General features: G+C 43.3%; 1 protein-coding gene across 3 annotated transcripts in view; it reads left to right on the forward strand.

Annotated features, from left to right (window-relative positions):
* Positions 1-664: 664 nt before the first annotated feature.
* The window catches only part of IPO9 (importin 9), a 42,450-nt gene continuing 24,353 nt past the window's right edge, over positions 665-18,761 (forward strand). The window contains exons 1-4 of one of the 3 annotated variants that reach the window (XM_084786532.1): positions 665-886; positions 11,955-12,016; positions 12,210-12,296; positions 12,846-13,047. In XM_084786532.1, coding sequence (XP_084642658.1) covers positions 724-886; positions 11,955-12,016; positions 12,210-12,296; positions 12,846-13,047 — 514 coding nt within the window. In that variant the 5' untranslated portion in view covers positions 665-723. Of the gene's footprint in view, positions 887-4,347; positions 4,454-11,954; positions 12,017-12,209; positions 12,297-12,845; positions 13,048-18,761 lie in introns of those variants that run through there. The other 2 variants (XM_084786531.1, XM_084786533.1) reach the window with 2 other exon arrangements.

Consider the following 18,761-nt stretch of genomic DNA (forward strand, 5'->3'; position numbering starts at 1 on the left):
AGCCAGTGCCAGCTATATAGCAAGTTTGAGGCCAGCCTGGGCCACATGCGATCCTGTCTCAAAACAAAATAACAACAAATGGGTAGTATTTTTAAAAATGCTCCTTCACATGTAGGTACCTCTTCTGGACAGCCACTTTCTCATTTTGAGATTCGGCTCATCTAAACTAAAAAGCCACACCCCGTTGCCAATTTCACTTCAGTTTCCCTGCATGCCCCCTCTTCCCTGTCCTCTACCTCAGCATTTTAGCATTTCTAAAGCTAAAACGTGAACGGACCCAATTGAATCAATGTTATTTTTAGTTGGGACGAGGGGGTGTTAGTTTAAAATAGGTGCTATTTCTGACCCACTTCCTTAAAGCCCTCTCTATGCATTTCCAGCCAACCTCGGTCCTACCATGTCTTAAATCTGAGCCTAGAATAATGTATCACGGGCTTTAATCCAAGCGCGTTTTCTAACAGCTGGTGCGATTTCGGGACTATAAACCGTTACGGGATTCTGTGCTGCACACACACACCCCCGAAGCGTTCCTTGCCGGCAAAAGCGCGGTTCGGTTCCGGCAGCAGAAGGCGCCGTCTCTGGAGCCTGCGCTCTATCTCCGCCCCCCGCCCGCTCCCGCGTACTTAAATGCGCAGGCGCGGCTTCGCGGATTGGCCGTACGCGGGAGCCGTCAATCGGTGGCGGGTCCCGGCCGTAGGGGCTGGCGGGCTGAGGGGAGGAAAGATGGCGGCAGCGGCGGCAGCTGGGACGGCTTCTGGGCTGCCGGGGCCCGTGGCACAGGGATTGAAGGAAGCGTTGGTGGATACCCTCACCGGGATACTGTCCCCCGTGCAGGAAGTGCGGGCGGCTGCAGAGGAGCAGATTAAGGTGCTGGAGGTGACAGAGGGTGAGTGAGGAGGGACCGTCACGAGGATGGCTCGGACCAGGGCCGGCCGCGCTGTCCGCTGTCCGCTGACCGCTGGGATCTGCGGCGCCTGAGCCAGGGGAGAGGTGGGCGTCAGCAGTGGATCAGGAAACGTGGGGGTGGGGGTGCCGCTGGTGGCTGTGAAAGTCCTAGAAGGAGGGAGGCATGCCTGAAAGGGAGAGGGTCGGGAGAGGTGGAGCCTTAGCGGGGATGGGGTGGGTGAAGACTTGAAAAGACAGAGTGTGGCTGGGTTCTGCAGTGGACAGAAATGGAGTTCGACGTGGTGCTGTCGGTGTGGCGCGGTGTGGATGATATTTGGGCTCAAGACACGGTCTTTTGCCGTTTTCTTCACCAGCTCGGTTGTAGTGGGATGAGAGAGCTAGAGAAAGTGAGAGAGGTAAGGCCCTTGAGAAGGCGGCTGCCGTCAAACAAGTTTCTGCATCCGAGTTTTAAATCTGGCTGGTGGTTCAGGCACCTCTTGTTTTCCTAGAGATTAACTCCACCAGGTGCGTACACTGCCTCACTTTCCAGGCCATGCTTCCCAGCTTTAAAAAATAAAAAAATAAATAAGCCGCATTGGCAATTATTAAATACTGTGCGTTTCTATGTACAGGAACCGATCTTTCTTTGTTTTCATTCTTTGTTCTCGTCCTCCCCGTTATGTTCTTTAAAGTGATAGAGGGGAAACTGTTAGGTTGACGTTTTCTTTTAATTTCCTGCGTAGTAGGCTTCCATCAGGACCATTTTACAAATGTTAAGGACTATATCTGATCAGAATTTCAGTGAGACTTCAGCCCCTCAGAATCCCCAAGCTCAAGAGGTTATTTACATTGTTCCTTAAACTTAGGCCTCTTCAGAAGTAAGGGACATTGTTCCCATATTGGACCCACCACCCTCACAGCCTTGAGTTAATGCCCCTACAGGACTTATTTTTATTGAAAGGAAATGGATGGGGGCAGGGGGAATTTCCCTTGAATTTAGTTCTATATTCTCTTGTTGTATGAACAACTATTGAAGGAAAGTTTCCTTCTCTTGGGACTATTAAGATTTGGAATCTAATAGGTTAAGGACTATTTAGAAAGGCCAGTTACAGTTGTATAGCATACCAGACACTCTTTTTATGAGAGGGACTCACGGGTGGGAGAAAGCTGTTGGGAAGCAATGCATAAGCTGACTTGACGTTTCTAGGTACAATTCCTTGACTTTATATTTCATGTCTCTGCCTCCCTTGGTATAAGAAAGAAAGAGAGCTTGTAGAAATCTTGCTAAATTTAACTTGCTACTTCCATTTAGTTGCTGGTCTGATGCAAACTGATTCTTCATTAAACCCGAAATGTATGTCTGACGCCTTCCTGTGAAAGGAGGGCTTCTGCTTAACTGCAATAGCTCTGGCCTTGCTCTGATTTCTTCTTTAGCGCTAGCCAGATGCTGTGGCCTCATCTGGGCAAAATCAGTTACAAACTTCTTGAGATCGCTCGGAGGTTCTTGTCTCTTACTCTTGTCATCCTCTGGGGTCTTGAAATCAAAAGTTCAGAATTTTGACCTAGTCCTCTGATAAAGAAATAGGTGAGCTCTGCCTCAGCTCTCCTTCTTTTCCCCCTGTAACCTAGCAATGGTGTGCTGTGTAGCATCACGGGAGAGGCGAGGGCAGGCGTAAGTACAGTAACAGGAATGGTGGCCTCAAGTACAGACTGTGGTTACAGACTTGGATCAAGCCTGGAGTTGAATAAACCACGTCGGACTCTTCAGTGGCTTTAAGATGGTCTTGTCCCCTTGGTTAGAGGATGGTGGTCCATGCCATAAGTATCATTTCGGTGAGTGGCCTTTAACAGTGATCTTTCCCACTGGGTCCTGGGCGTGTCCGTTCTTACATTCCACTGACTCTCTAACAGCATCCTCTCTAGCCACGGTCCTTCTTTACATGAAATGACAGCGCCTGGCGTCCTAGGAGTAGTTCACAAGCTTCCTAGCCGTAGGTTGTTAGGATACTGTCCCTGTTGTAAAAAGGCCCTGTGGGCCAGAATAAGGGGCCTTTCTTACAAATGTGTGAATAAACAAATTGGCGCCCTTGGAATTGCTTTTTGGTTCTAGTTCTATCCCAGAAGAATGAGTCTTGCTTTCTAGTCACTTAAAATGTCTTCCTTAAAACTTAAGTTAATAAGAGATGCTGTCTATTCGCACCCCCCCCCCCAAGACAGGGTTTCTCTGTGTAGCATTGGCTGTCCTAGACTCACTTTGTAGACCAGGCTGGCCTCGAACTCACAGGAATTCACCTGCCTCTGCTTCCAAGTGCTGTCTATTATTTTTGTGTTTGGTCCTTTTCTGTTTCCGGATCTAGACCCTCTGTACCAGATCTAGACCCTCAGCCCTCTGAAAAAGCCACACTTTGAGCCATTTGCTATTGCTTCACAAAGGACACTGGACCCACATGGTTTATAAGAATTTCATTGGTTTGTTTGTTTGTTTGTTTGTTTTTTTGGAGACAGGGTTTCTCTGTGTAGACGTGGCTGTCCTAGACTCACTTTGTAGACCAGACTGGCCTGGAACTCACATCAATCTGCCTGCCTCTGCCTCCCGAATGCTGGAATCACAGGTGTGCACCACCATGCCTGGTTAAAAGGTTTTTTGTTTATTAGCATGTTCTTGTCATTCTGCTTCATTAGTAGGCAGGGACATAGCAAGCATTCACTAGTGCGGGCATTAGACGAGAGAAGTTGGAGATTACCAAAAGTCTCTTGCCTCAGAATCTTAATGTGCCTTCAATTTCTTTTCTTTTCTTTTTTTTAATTAACTTATGATAAGACCATAGAATTTTTAAGAATGTTACCTTTTTGTTTCTGGCATATTAGTGCCTTACATCTCCTATCTCAGAACAGAAGTCTTTTCTTTTTCTTGTACTTTCCTACTTTTCTTTAAGAGGAGCATCCCGAGCGTTGGAGTAACTTCCATGTGTAGTCTTTTGCTCTCTAGCTAGCATAGCTGAGATTTTTGTACATTTAGACCTATTTCTTTTTTCTCTAGTTCTTCATTTTTATCTGTTAGAAATGAATACAGGCTACCCCCATCTCTACCCTGCCCTGACCACCAGTATTTGCCCTTGATCAGTTTTTGTTTGTTTGTTTGTCTTTTTTCCTTTTTTCTGTGCTTAGAGTTGAAGCCAGGGCCTTACGCACTGGAGCCAGGCAAGCATCCTACCACTGAGCTATAGTCCCAGCCCGGCCTTTTCTGCCTTGCTCCCCAGAGCATACATCACTCCTTTCCACCTCCCACCTTTCCACTGACCAGAGGATGTGGATAATCCTCTCCCTCAGCTTTCCTGGCATTCAGATGCTGCTTAGTTATGGATGATGATTTCCCCGTCTTAGACGCCTAGAGAGATGATCCTGTGGCTGGAAATGCTTTCTGGTTCTCATGGGCACTTTTCTGGCTTTCTTACAGTGTAGCATAAGCACTGTCCACCTGCGAAGGGCACCCCGCAAGGATCCAGACGCACTCCTGGGCATGTGGCGGGCACTGAACCGAGCGGAAGGCGGCCACGCTCGGAAAAAGGCCAGTGGTAGAGTTTTCTTTTCCCTTTAAGTTATGGTTTTGTGGTGCTTATCCATTCCCATGAGAGATAGGGGGCCTCACCAGAGTGCTGCTTAAAAGTCTTTCCTACAGATACTCTGTGTCCACAGTTCTCCCTGACGTTGGCTATCAAGGCACTGACAAGTCCTAGGTCTCTCTTGTAGATCCTCAAGAGCAGTTGTGTGCATCTCTTCTCCTTTATCTTTCTTGCCCTCTTCACATTGTCTCTGCTCAGCCAAAGTTTACACAGGGATTTGTTGCCAAATAGGGTCAGAGAAAGGAGATCAAAGATCACCAGAAAAGGGGGATAAACACCTAAAAGACTAGAAATCTCATCTAATGTGGAGAATGAGGCTAGAAACTGAGAGAAGGCAAAGGTTTCTCTGGAAGGCCAGAGGGCGTCTGTTCTGAGTGGAGGCGCCTGGAGAAGTCAGGTGGAAAAAATGTGGATTAACTAAAGAAGGCTGGCCCTATTTCACTTGGAAAAGGGAACTCAGGGAATTATGTTTCCTGACAAAATGGCCCTAGGAAGCTAACTTCCTATATCCCTAGTAAGAATATTAGTTTAATCTGAGTTAGTCTGTTCCAGTGTATCTGTGTATCTGTCTCCCATGTTTTCTCTGCTTTCACTAAAGTGTTTTTTGTTTTTAACAGATTTACTTAGTTGTATTTTTTTTAAGTTATAGCATAGATTCCGTCAGTCAAAGTCTTCCAGTGAGGCTTCCTACTGCATTAGAGGGTCTCTGCCCTCTGACTAATGAGGTGGAAAGCAGCGCCTGTGTTGATCATAACTAGGCCCAGGCGGTGAGCTTCAGCAGCTGTTCGCTTACACTCTCAAGAACGAGGCTTCGCCTTGTAGAGACACTTCAAAAAGCGGCTGCTTGTTTTCCTTTCTTCTCATTAGCTTTCTAGCAGCCTTCATTGTCAACACCATACCACCACTGTCTTCATCAACTTCTATGTAGTTTTTAGTATGATGCTTTTCTTAGTGCTGTGCAGTTTAGGCTGAGTTCCTTTCTTATATCACACTATAGCCTAATGCAAGTTTGGTTTTTTGCCTTTAAAATTTGAAGGTTAACAGTTTTGACACTCTGGGAACTTAGAGAAGAGAGTGTATTGTGTTCATTCTACCTTTCATCCTGTGTCTTATTAAACCAAACTAATCTCCGGGTCCTCTCTCCCAGGAGACGTTTAATCTCCGGGTCCTCTCTCCCAGGAGACGTTTAAACAGACGTTGGTATAGTTGAATTTTCAACCTTCTCTCTTGGGTGAAGGAAATAAGCTTTTATAGAAAAATCCATCTTAAAATGCTTCTGGTTGGGGACTCCTGGCTGGCTTGCATGCTGAGAGGAGCGTGAGGGATGTCTTTGCTGGGTTACCAGACACAGCTGCCTTAGGGCTGTGTGTGGCAGAGAGAAGCTCCCAGCTTTGTGGTCATCACTAGAATGCTACTTCCTTCCTCCTGACTCCAGGAATCCTTTTATGGAAGTTTTTCTTTGAAAAGTAGACTTGAAGTTCTCTGGTTAATGACAGACCGCAACTGTACCAGACCCTGTGCAGTTCTCGTGCGCACTCTGTTGGCTCTTCTCCTCGGTGCCTGTGTGGACTGAGGAGAGGTGTGTGCTTCTGCTCCTCTCTGAGCCTCATTATCACCCAGAACATCAGTGTTCTCAGTGGAAAGATTACCATGCAGATTTATTTCAGCGCCATAGTTTCAATTCACATTTCAAAACCTTCTCAAAAAAAAGTCTTACTCCTCGTATCTTTTTCATTCAGTATGATTGAATATTTTGATTTTTTTTTTTACTTCGTCTTAGTTTGTTCCTATAGAAATGATCTAAAAATTAAGCTCTTGCCAAGAACTTTTACAAACCCACACCAATGTTATTTAACTGGTGTTTTAAAAGAAAGTTCTATGTGTTGCAAGTAGTTTATGGAGATGTCTGGTCATTCTGGAGGACGGTGCGTGAGGTGCACTAGAACTCCTTCACTGTGTCCAGGGAGACCAGGACCATCTAGACTCAAGGCATGACGTTAACATCCACTATTACACCAAGTGTTTGAATGCAGATGTGGGCGCCTCTACAAGTAGTAGTCTTTCTCCTTTTTCATTACCTTTATTTATTTACTGGAGATGGAGCTTTTGCCATTGCGCGTATGTGGAGATCAGAAGACGGCTTGTTGGGGCTGGTTCTCTCCTTCCACCATATGGCTTCCAGGATCAAGTTCAGGCATCAAGCTTGATGGCTAGTGCCTTAGCCTGCTGAACTATCTCATTGGGCTACCTGTTCTCTTAAAAATCGATTTTACCTTATTCTGGAGAGATGGTTCAGTAGTTAAGAGCACTGGCTATATTTCCAGAGGACTACTGTTCAATTCTCAACACCCACATGGCAGCTTATAGCCATCTGTAACTTGAGCCCAAGGGATCCACCTTCTATGGCCTCTCTTGGGCACTACACAAATATGATGCACAGACATAAGTGTAGACAAAGCACCATACACATCTTAAAAATGGGAAAAAAAAAAGTAGACTTAAGTATGGATTTGATGTACTTTAAAGTTAAATCTAAACATTGATATTTAAGAGGTATTAATACATCATGCAGTGGTATGCGCTTTCAATCCCAGTGCTATGGGAGACAAAAGCAGTTGGATCTCTGAGTTGGAGGCTACCTGTGGTCTATGCAGACATAGTAAGGCCCTGTCTCAAAAAACCAAACCAAACCAAAAAAAAAAAAAAAAAGGGTCTTCTTAAATTACAAATGACTCATCTGTTTTCTAGAGTCCATTCTAAAAATTGACTTATATATTGGTGAGTTTTAGACACCTGTTTCTTCTATTGCAAAAATAGACTTTTTATATTTGCCCAGGATCTGAACTAGCCAAAATAATCAGAGTGAATTTCAGTATCCATAGAGATGATTCTGAAGGTTTTAAGTGTTTGTGATTCAAGCATTTAATATTTTAAAAGGAAAACCTATTTTATTGTGGTTTTACAAACAGTCTCATTCTTCACCAAGTGACATGATAGATGCCATAGAAAAAAAAATTTTTTTAGAAAAATATTAAAAAATTGCAATTTAGAGAGGGGCTATGAGTAATTCAGCTGCAGAGTACTTGCCTGGCAGGAAGCCCCAGCTTTGATCTCTCCTGTTTTAAGAAATAAATTGATTAAATGCCATTTAAAGTAAAGGCATTGAGCAGACAGTGGTGGTGCATGCCTTTAATCCTAGCACTCAGGAGGCAGAGGCAGGTGGATTTCTGAGTACGCAGAGGAGCCCTGCCTCAAAAACAATAATAACAAATAAAGGCATTAAAAAGAATGAGCTTTAAGGATTTCATAAAATTCCAGGACAGAATCTAAAAACCAACAGTTTACTTACACAAAGGATCTAACTTCTTTTCTTTTCTTTTTCCAAGACAGGGTTTCTCTGTGTCACCCTGGCTGTCCTGGACTCACTTTGTACCTCCTGTGCCTGCCTCTGCCTCCCCAAGGGCTGGGATTTACAGGCGTGTACCACCATGTTCAGCTTTTTTGTTTGTTTGTTTGTTTGTTTGTTAACTTCTTTTCAAACTTGTAAAACCATTTATAATTTTAATTAAAAAAGAAATTAAGCAATTTAGAATAAAATAAACAGGAGCTCTAAGAATCTGTTACAGGATACTTCTTTTTAATGTGGGAGAGTCATTTCTCCAGATGATACTGTGAGTTTTTCAGTAGCTGGGCCTTTTTATTGTATTGCTTTTTGGGTGGGGGTGTTTTGCTGTGTGTATACTATGTATCATGTGCGTGCAGTGCCCTCAGAAGCCATAAAAGGGCATGGGATCCCCTAAGACTAGCATGACAGCAGGTTGTGAGCTGTCATGTGGGTGCTGGGAGTCAAACCTGGGTCCTCTGGAAGAGCAGCCAGTGCTCTTAACTGCCGAGCCATCTCTCCAGCCCTGCATTATTAAATGTGAACAAACTGGAAAGATACCCTGTTATTAGCTCAAGCAGTAGGACACTATAGGTGAGGTAGACAAGTAGATCCTAAAGGTCTTATAGAAAAGCAGAGCATGAGAGTAACTATAAAAACATTGAATAGACAACCTGCCAGAAGGACAAGGCTTATAGACATTTTTTTTTTAACAAATTTATTAAACTCTATTTTATATACATCAGTGTCAGATCCCTTGGAACTGGAATTACAGACAGTTGTAAGCTGCCATGTGGGAGCTGGGAATTGAACCCAGGTCCTTTGGAAGAGCAGACAGTGCTCTTAACCACTGAGCCATCTCTCCAGCCCCCAAGGCTTACAGACATTTAAACATTATATAAAGTTCTGTAATTAACACTGTGGCACAGGTATGCAAATAGAAAAGCAGTTAAATAAGAGAAAGTCTAAAAATCTACACAAATACCTATGGAAATTGAGTAAAAACAGAGCATCCCTGCTCTGAAAAATCTGATATGCTCCAAAATCTGAAACAGTTTTTGTATACCAACATGAATCTACAAGGAGAAAATATTGTATTATGTGATAGGTCTGAGTCAAAATGCAGGAACACTGCTGGCTTGGTGGCACTCATCAAAATTATATTTGGTAAGAAGACTGAGGCAAGAGAATCTTGAGTTCAAGGCCACCATGAACCGCACAGTGAGATGCTGTCCAAAAGAAAAAGAAACAACCTGTCTGGGTTTAGTAGCTCACCTTTGTGATCCCAGCCCTTAGGAGGCCAAAGCAGGAGAATTGTTGCCAATTTGAGGCCAGCCTGGGCTACAATAAGACCCTGTAAAGGCAGCGCGTGAAAGGGGAGGTAGTAAAGAGGGAACCTTTTTGGGTTTTTTTGTTTTTTGTTTTTTGTTTTGTTTTGGTTTGGTTTGGTTTGGTTTGGTTTTTTTTTTGAGACAGTTTCTCTGTAGCCATGGCTGTCCTCAAACTCAGAGATCCACCTGCCCAGCCTCCATGCTGGGATAAAGACCTGGGCCGCTGCTAACTGCCACCACATCTAGCTAGATAGAACTTTGGGGTTTTTTGTTTGTTTGTTTTTATAATTTATTTTTAGTTTATGTTCCTTGGTGTTGTCCCTGCATGTATATCTGTGTGAGGGTGTCAAAAGTCCTGGACTAGGGGGCTGGAGAGGTGGCTCAGAGGTTAAGAGCACTGTCTGCTCTTCCAAAGGTCCTGAGTTCAATTCCCAGCAACCACATGGTGGCTCACAATCATCTACTGTGAGATCTGGTGCCCTCTTCTGGCACACATGTGGGCAGAATACTGTATAAATAAAAATAAATACATTACCAAAAAAGAAAAAAGTCCTGGAACTTGAGTTACAGGCAGGTGTGAGCTTCCATGTGGTTGTTGGGAACTGAACCCTGGTCCTCTGGAAAACAACCAGTGAGTGCTCTTAACTGCTGAGCGAGCCATCTCTCCAGCCCTAGATGGAAATTTTTAAATGGGGCTGGGACAACTGCATAACCATTTGCACCAAATAGAAAAGCAAGCCCCAGTGAATTAACAGCCTAAATGTAAGAAAACAAAAACCTTAAAACTACTAGAAGAAACACAGTGAGTTCCCTTCAACCTAACATAATGATGGACAATAAAAATAAATAGCAAAATAATTTTTGTTGTAAAGTTTTTATACTGTTAAGTGTTTGGGGCTAAGCACATATATTACATCACTGAAGCTTCATAGGATTGCTTGTTGTATCAATATTACTATTCTGTCCTTCCGGATTTGGAAACTAGGATTTAAAGGATAAATAACTTAGCTAAGGACAGGTATGGTGGCTTCAAGCTTGAGCTTAAGCTTGCCTAAATCTAGAGCCCTCGCTGGGTTGTATTATTTGTTTGCAGGGCAGGAATAGTAGTATGTATACGTGTGGTATATGTGTACTAGCCATATAAAGAAGTTTTTTAAAAAAGAAATAGATAAAGATAAATTTAATGCTTAAGGCTAGAGAGAGAGCTCAGTGGCTAAGAGCACTTGCTGCCCTTCTGGAACCACACTTAATTTTGATTTCCAGCACCCCTATTGGGAGACTCACAATTGCCTGTAACTCTAGCTTTAGGGATCTTAGGATTTGATGCCTTCTTCTCCCTCCCACTGCTACTGATGTACACATGGCAGACATTCATTCAGATGAATGCACATAGAGATGAATCTTTAAAATAGAGCCGGGTGCGGTGGCACACACTTGTAATCCCAGCAGTTGGGAGGCAGAGGCAAGGCCAGCCTGGTCCACAAAGCGAGTTCAGGACAGCCAAGATAGCACAGAGAAATCTTGTCTCGAAAAACCAAAACCAAACCAAGACAAAAATTTTTTGAAATAATAATAATTTTAATACTGCTGGTCATGGTGGTGCATACCTTTAATCCCAGCACTCTGGAGGCAGAGGTCAGCCTGATAGTCTACTTAATAAGTTCCAGGCCAGCCAGAGCTATATGGTGAGCGCTTATCTAGAAAATGCATTAGTTAGCTAATGAATTAAATACTGTACTCATTTAACCTGTTGTATGTCAGATATTCCCACATATAATCATTTTTGGTTTTGTTTATAAGGCTGGTAGGGCTGTACATGCCTTTAATCCTAGCACTCAGGAAATAGGCTAGGGAATCTATATAAGTTTTAGGCTAGCCGAGGCTGTGTGGTCAGACTCTGTCACAAAGGAAAAACATTATTAAGATTTTTTTCATACTAAAATTGAGATAGAAGATGTTTACATTTACAACCATCTCAGTCTTTGTGACTGATGATAACTATATTGGCTTGCACAATCCTACACTGTGAGATATGAAATGATGATATACTTTTGATCTTACGTTCTTGATACAACGTTGGTTGCTTCGCAAATGTAAATGGGTCTATTTTCATTTGGTAGTGAGAGTTTATAACATACTTTCAATATGCAGTTCACAACTGCTAATCAGGTGTGTGCCTCACATCTGTGGTCCTGGGCACTTGGAAAACTGGGGCAGGAGGATCTTGTTCAAGACTAGCCTAAGCTACATGGCAAAATCCTGTCCTTTTTTTTTTTTAATACTGCATGTTAAAAACTGTTCTCTATGGGCTGGAGAGAAGGCTTGGAGATTCAGAGCACTGCCTACTCATCCAGAGGTCCTGAATTCAATTCCCAGCAACCACATGGTGGCTCACGACCATCTATAATGAGATCTGGTGCCCTGTTCTGACCTGCTGATGTTCATGCAGGCAGAATACTGTATACATAATAAAATAAATCTTAAAAAACAAAACAAAACAAAACAAAAACTGTTCTCTACAACTCTTATGTTGTTTTGGTTTTTTAGGGTAAGCCTGTTGAACCAAGTTTTCTCAAATCTAATGCCATATAATTCCTGAAATTGCTGCACTATAGAAGCAGTGAGTCAGGTTTCTTCTTGAAATCTTTCCTTGACCCTTCAAGGCTAGAGCTCCGTGAATTGCAGTGGCTTTTGTGAATATCGTTAGATTCACAGTAAAATTTTATTTTTCAGAATTTGGTGTTCACCTGGCAGAACTGACTGTAGATCCTCAGGGGGCACTGGCCATCCGTCAGGTAAGTCCAGGCTGACCCAGTTGATAGTTAATTCTCTTTACTTAATAGTGAACTTTGTTATGGGAAAGTGAAAGAATAAGGGCAATGTATAAAACATGATTTTTGTACCAAACGTATCAAACCACATGTGTGGTTCTTCTGTGTGAAAGTAAGTCCTATTCTCATTGCACATGATGGCTTATTCTCTCTGCAGCTGGCATCAGTCATCCTGAAGCAATATGTGGAAACTCACTGGTGTGCCCAATCAGAGAAATTCAGACCTCCTGAAACTACAGAAAGGGTAAAGGCGGTTATGTGGTGGTTAATCTACATACAAAGATGTGAGAGACGGCCTTAAGACATTCAGCATTAATAGAACATTTTCTGACAACAGAGAACAAGAGTAGGAGGAAGCTGGGTTGGTGGGTGCCATTATGAGTGCTGTCCTACAAATGAGAGTATCAGGGTGGACTGGGTTCAAATTCCAGGTCTGTTCTCTTGCAGGCCATGAGAGCATCTGAAACATAGTCAGCTGTGAACACTCAATTTCCAAAATTAGATTTAAAATTACTAACTTCAAAGGACTTGACAATTACATAAAATAATACTTCTGCTTAGTACAATTGCTAAGCAACCACCCTGAGTACCCAAGAAAGGATGAGATACAAGGTCTAGAACTGAGGGTTGGAACCTTCTACGGTGGGAATGTTCTGTATGTGTGATGTCCAATATGAGTACCAGTGTGGCTGGTGAACTCTTACAAATTGGCTGCTGTAACTAAGCAACTAAGGTAGGACCTGCCTGCTGTTTACCATCTGATTAATGACAAGTGGCCTTTTCTCCTCTACAGGCAAAAATTGTTATCCGGGAGCTATTACCCAACGGGTTGAGAGAATCGATAAGTAAAGTGCGCTCCAGTGTGGCCTATGCTGTTTCAGCCATTGCTCACTGGGATTGGCCTGAAGCCTGGCCCCAACTCTTCAACCTGCTTATGGAGATGTTGGTGAGCGGAGACTTAAATGCCGTCCATGGAGCCATGCGTGTGTTGACAGGTACCAGAAGCGTTTTCGTTGGTGTTGGTACTTGGACCTTAGTGAGAGGAACAATTAGAAGCTATGTGATAATGTGACCTAGACCAAGGAGCTGTAAAATGTTGCTCCTCTCCTCCAGGTTTTTGTAAATGTTTCTCTTCAGTTTTTATGTCTATAGCCACCAGAAGTTCTGTTAATTCTTTCCAGGGAATTGAGTTAGCATAGTACTACTGCGAATCTTTACTTAGGAGGGTATGATTCAGTGGTACACACAAACAAAGATGCAGGAATACCGTGGCAAGTAAATACTTAGGTTTTTGGTTTATATTCTGACTGCACCTTGACACTTTGCTTAGAGTCTCTTTGAACTTTAGATTACTGTTCTGTTGCTATGAAGAGACACCATGAGCATCACAGCTCTTATAAGTTGAGGCTGGCTACAGTTTTAGAGGGTGACTCCACCCATCACTATGGTAGGAAGCAGGCAGGTCTGGTGCTAGAGCAGCAGCTGTGAGCTTTATACCATGTTCTGCCAGCAGAGAGCTGGACACTGAACCTGGCATAGGCTTTTGGGACTTGGAAGCCTACCCCCAGTGGCATACATCCTCTAATAAGGCCACACTTCTTCCAGTAAGGCCACACCTCCCAATCCTTCCCAAACAGTTCCACTCCCTAGTGACTCAGCATGTAAACATATGAGCTTATAGGAGCCATTCTCTTCAAACCACCACAGATGCTAACCTTAAAGGAGTTTCTGGTGGTTGACATGTGCTAATCTATGTAAAGTGTTGAGCATAAGTAACATGTAGTAGACTCTGAGTAAACTTTAGTCATTAGGCTTAATATAATTCTTGGATATTCTTTCCTATTTAGCTGACACTATCTTTAAATGGTAATATATAAAAACACGTGAGTTGAAGTGTAAAGTAATTAAAACTCAAAGACTTATACTCCACTCCTTAGTTCAACCAGGGAAAAATTAAGAGGAGTCAGGGTTCAGCTGAGTGTGATGGTACACACCTCTAAACCCAGAACTCAGAAGGCAGAAATCTCTGTGTTGGAGACCAGCCAGACTATACAGTAAAACCCTGTCTCAAAGACAAACAAAGAAGAGCCTGGCATGGTGGCACACGCCTGTGATACCAGCACTCTAGGAGGCAGAATTCAAGGCCAGTACAGCCAAGGCTACCCGGAGAAACCCTGTCTTTTAAAAACAAACAAACAACAACAACAACAAAAAACAAAACAAAGAATAGTCAGGAATAAAAAGATAACTGACTGGTTAAGAATGTTTGCTACTCTCCCAGATGACTCAGTTAGGCTCCCAGCACTTGTGTGGTGTTAGCTACCTCTAACTCCAGCTGTTAGCTGTATGTAACTCCAGCTCCAGGGATCCAACACCTCTCAACAGGCTGCTTCGCACACATGCATGTGCTCCCCTCCCCCAACACAGAGGCGGTTAGGGAGATGGAGAGGGAGGGAGAAGGAGAGAGAAATAAATTAAAAAAAATTTTTTTTCAATTAAGTGACTGGAAAGATGGCTTTGGTTGAGAGCGCTGGCTGTTCTTCCAGAGGACCTGAGCTCTGTTCCCAGAACCCACATTAGGTGGCTAACAGTCACCAATGACTGCAGCTCCTGGGTATCTTATTCCATCTTCCACCCTCTTAGGGAATTAATACACATGTGGCGTGCAAATACACATAAAAAAACATAGTCTTTAACTTTAAAAAAGGTCTGAGCACAGTGGGCCAGGGCTGGGGCGTCTCAGTTGTAGAAGCGCTCGTCTAGCATGCGTGAAGCCCTGGCTGGGTTCAGTCAGGGCCCTGAGAACAACCCACACAAAATAGTCAGAGTCTGTGCAGTCCCGACTATGATGTAATCGGCTTAGAGATGCCATTTTCTTTATTACCTTTTTCTTTTTCTTTTCCTCTATCTTGAGAAAATTTCAACTTTTAGCTCAAGGAGTTTTATAGATATGTCTCAGAAGACAGATTGTTCTATTAGCCCCTTCCCGAGTTTACTTTCATATGCCCCAAATCTGGCCTGAGTTTTCAGTCCTTAACAAGTTCTGTCATATATTCCTTCCCTTAGATAAAGTCACAGGGAAGTCCTTCCCCAGATACTGACCTGGGGCTGGAAAGATGGCTCAGTGGTTAAGAGAACTTGCTGCTCTTGCAGAAGTCCTGGGTTCAGTTCCCAGCACCCACAAGGTGGCTCACAACTGTAACTCCAGTTCCAAGGGATCTGATTTCCTCTTCTGACTTCTGTGGATGTCAGGCTCACACATGGTGCACAGATGTAGGTGTAGACAAGCACTCACACATATAAAATGAAAATAAATCTTAAATCTTAGACTGAAGAAATGGCTCAGCAATTATGAGCACCTACTGCTCTTGCCTAAGACCCAGGTTCAGTTCTCAGCATCAGCATTGGGCAACTCACAATCACATCTAACCCCAGTCTAGATCTGACACCTCTGCTTTCCATGGGCATGTGTCACGTCTACATATGTTGTGTAACAAAAATTTCCTGGGGAGATGCAACACATGCATCTACTCATTGCTGATAGCGGTCCCACAACAGACCAAAGAATGGATACCAAAGTCCAACTTGGTAAACCAGTGAGTTTTATTGGGGTTACTTATGGGTGGGGGTTTACTTACCAGAACAGAAATGACTCAAAGACTGCTGCATGACCAAAGCCCACTCCAGCACAGGGGCAGCTCACAAAGCTGGGACCTGGAGCACACAGCACAGCCGTCAGGTTGGAGTATGTCCTTTCCAAGTGGAGGCAGCTTGGCTAGGTTCTGCTTCATCTAGGCAGCTGATGTGGTCTGAGACTTTTCTTTGGCTTTATAGCTTAACCTGGCAGGGAAGGACCTATTAATCTGGTCAGTTTCCGAAACACTGTTTTGGATTGTTTGCTCACCTTCCTTCTTTTTTTTTTTTTAATATTTATTTATTACATATATTCCTGTACATCAGAAGAGGATACCAGATCTCATTATAGATGGTTGTTAGCCACCATGTGGTTGCTTGGAATTGAACTCAGGATGCCTGGAAGAGCAGACAGTGCTCTTAACCTCTGAGCCATCTCTCCAGTCCTCATCATCCTTCTTAAGGAGCTTCCTTGCAGGATGGAGTGTTTTAATCTCAGAGGAAATGGTTACGTGACAACATACTCCTATGCAGATACGTATGCATAATTAAAATGTTTTTTAAAATGTTTTAAGTAGCTGTCAAACATAAAGAATACTAAATTTAAAAAAAGAATACTGCTGGACAAGCCATCTTGTGCTGATTTTTTTTAAAGATATATTTATTTGTTTATTATTTATACAGTATTCTGCATGCATGTGAGCCAGCAGGCCAGGAGAGGGCACTAAGTCTTATTATAGATGGTTGTGAGCCACCAGGGGGTTGCTGGGAATTGAACTCAGGACCTTCAGCCTTAACCTCTCAGCCATCTCTTTCCAGCCCTTTCAGTTGACATATTTGTAGTGTTCAAATGGGACTTGTATGTGGTGATGTTGAGTGTGTAGTTCAGAATTCCTTAGGCCAGGAGCTCTGGGGCCCTGGTGTAAGGTGCATCTTATTCCCTGAGTTGCACAGTAACTAGGAAAGCACCCACACCTGCTTGGTGTTACCGCTAAGCACTAGTCAGAAACTGTAAGAGGAGACGAAACCAGGTTTGAACAGTGTGGAGCAGACTCAGACTTTTGTTAGTAAGACTAGAACTAGAAAGGAAGTAGGACAGGTGGGGAAGAGGAGTAAGTATTAGACCAACTTGGAAAAGAAAAAAATGAGGTTGATAAAATGTAGCTAGGAGGGAAAGTTGAGATCCTTTTGGGGTCCACACATTTTAGAGATTGTTAAGGCTGTGGAAGGTTATAATTAAGTAAAAAGGGAGAGGGGATCAGAGAAAGAAGAAAAAATGTAGAAAGAAGGGAGTTTATGGGGCTGGAGAGGTGGCTCAGTGGCTAAGAGCACTGCTGCTTTTCCAGAGGACCTTGGTTCAGTTTCCATCACCCACTCGGTGACTCCCAACCATCTGTAACCTCAGTCCCAGGGATATAACTCCCGTCCCTAGCACCTCCTCAGACACTGGGTGCACAGACATATATGAGGCAAAACACTCATCTCCATGAAATAAATAAAGCAAGAAAAGGACTAGCTTGGCATTTTCTACCACACACACTCCCCTCAAAAGAGGCTAGTGTATGAGGTGAGACTGGAATGTGGCAGAAAATACCTTACAGTAGACTGGTGGACAAACACACAACAGTCCTAAGACCTGACTGAGCAGTGTACAAACAAAAGCAGAACAATCATGAGATAGATGTGCAACTGTAAAAATAACAAGGCTGGAGAGTTGGCTTAGTGGTTCAAAGCACCTGTTGCTCTTAAAGAGGGCCCGAGTTCAATTCCCAGTGCATACATGGTGATTCATAACCTTCTATAATTCCAGTCCCAGGGGATCTGACCTCCCTCTTCAGACCCCCAGGGTGTCAGGCACTCGTGTGATGTACATACATATGTAGGCAAAATGGTCATGTACTTAAAATAACAAAACAGTCTGTGAAATATGTTGTTTTAAAGATTAGAAACATCAGAATATCAGATATTAAAAATTCTTGTGCTTGGGAGGCAGGGCAGGGAGATCTTAAAAGTTTGAGGCCACCCTGGTCTACATAGTGAGTCTCAAAAAAACCAAAAGGGGGATGAAAAAAGGGAATTCCTTACAAAGCTGGAGAGGTGGCTCAGCACCTCTTTTGCAGATGACCTGAGTTCACTTCCCTGTACCTGCGTTAGGCAGCTCCTAGCTGCCTTTAACTCCAGCTTCAAGGCATCCAGTGCCTCCAGCCTCTGAGGGCATCTGCACTCACACGTACTCACACACATTTATAATTTAAAAATAAAATATATCTTTAAAGAGAGATTGTGTGTGGAATGAATTGTTGGCAGAGCTGTGCTGAGTTGAAAGTCGATTCTCAGCTCCTCCGGCTCTGGTAGGTTCTCTGTGGTGTTGTGAGATAGAGAAGGCGGGAGCCATGGTCTCTGCATGGGATGCAAAGGAGTCTTCTTTGTACCTGACTAAGGAAATTACTGTACAGTGAGGTCCCTTCCTGTCAGCCAAGAGAAAGAACTGGTGGAGAAACTTGTATCCTTTTTGTAATTGAGTCGTCAGACATGGCATGGATGGCAGCCAACCTTCATTCACAGATAGCAACCCCAGTCACTTTCGAAGGAGGGCAGACTGTCCGCTTCACCCCACTGACTGGAATATATGTGAAGATGGAAGAATATTAGTGTGCGAGTAAGAACGCATGAGAAAAATGGACTGCTTCTCTTTTTTATTTTGAGATGGTGTCACTCTGTGTTACTCAGGCTGGCTTCTAACCCCTGGACTCCTGTAATCTTTCTGCCTCAGCTTCCTCAGTAGCTGAGACTATAAGCATGTACCACTGTGGCTGTGTACCACTGTATCACAGTATTTGTGAGACTTTTTGAGGAAACATTCTTGACTCCTGAGTTATTTTCTGCTTATTAAAGTGAACTTGGCCTCCTGATGAAAGGAAATATATGCTAAGAATTTTAAATATTTGATCCAGAACTTTAGAAATTGAGGTGCTTATGCCCCCAAACTTTCTGACTTGCTAAGTGACCTCAGAAAACATACTTTGAATTTAAACCAATAAAGTATGAGCAAATTGAAACTATTCCCAGTGATTGT

This window comes from Acomys minous (assembly GCF_964271855.1).
Source record: "Acomys minous genome assembly, chromosome: 1".
Classification (NCBI taxonomy): domain Eukaryota; kingdom Metazoa; phylum Chordata; class Mammalia; order Rodentia; family Muridae; genus Acomys; species Acomys minous.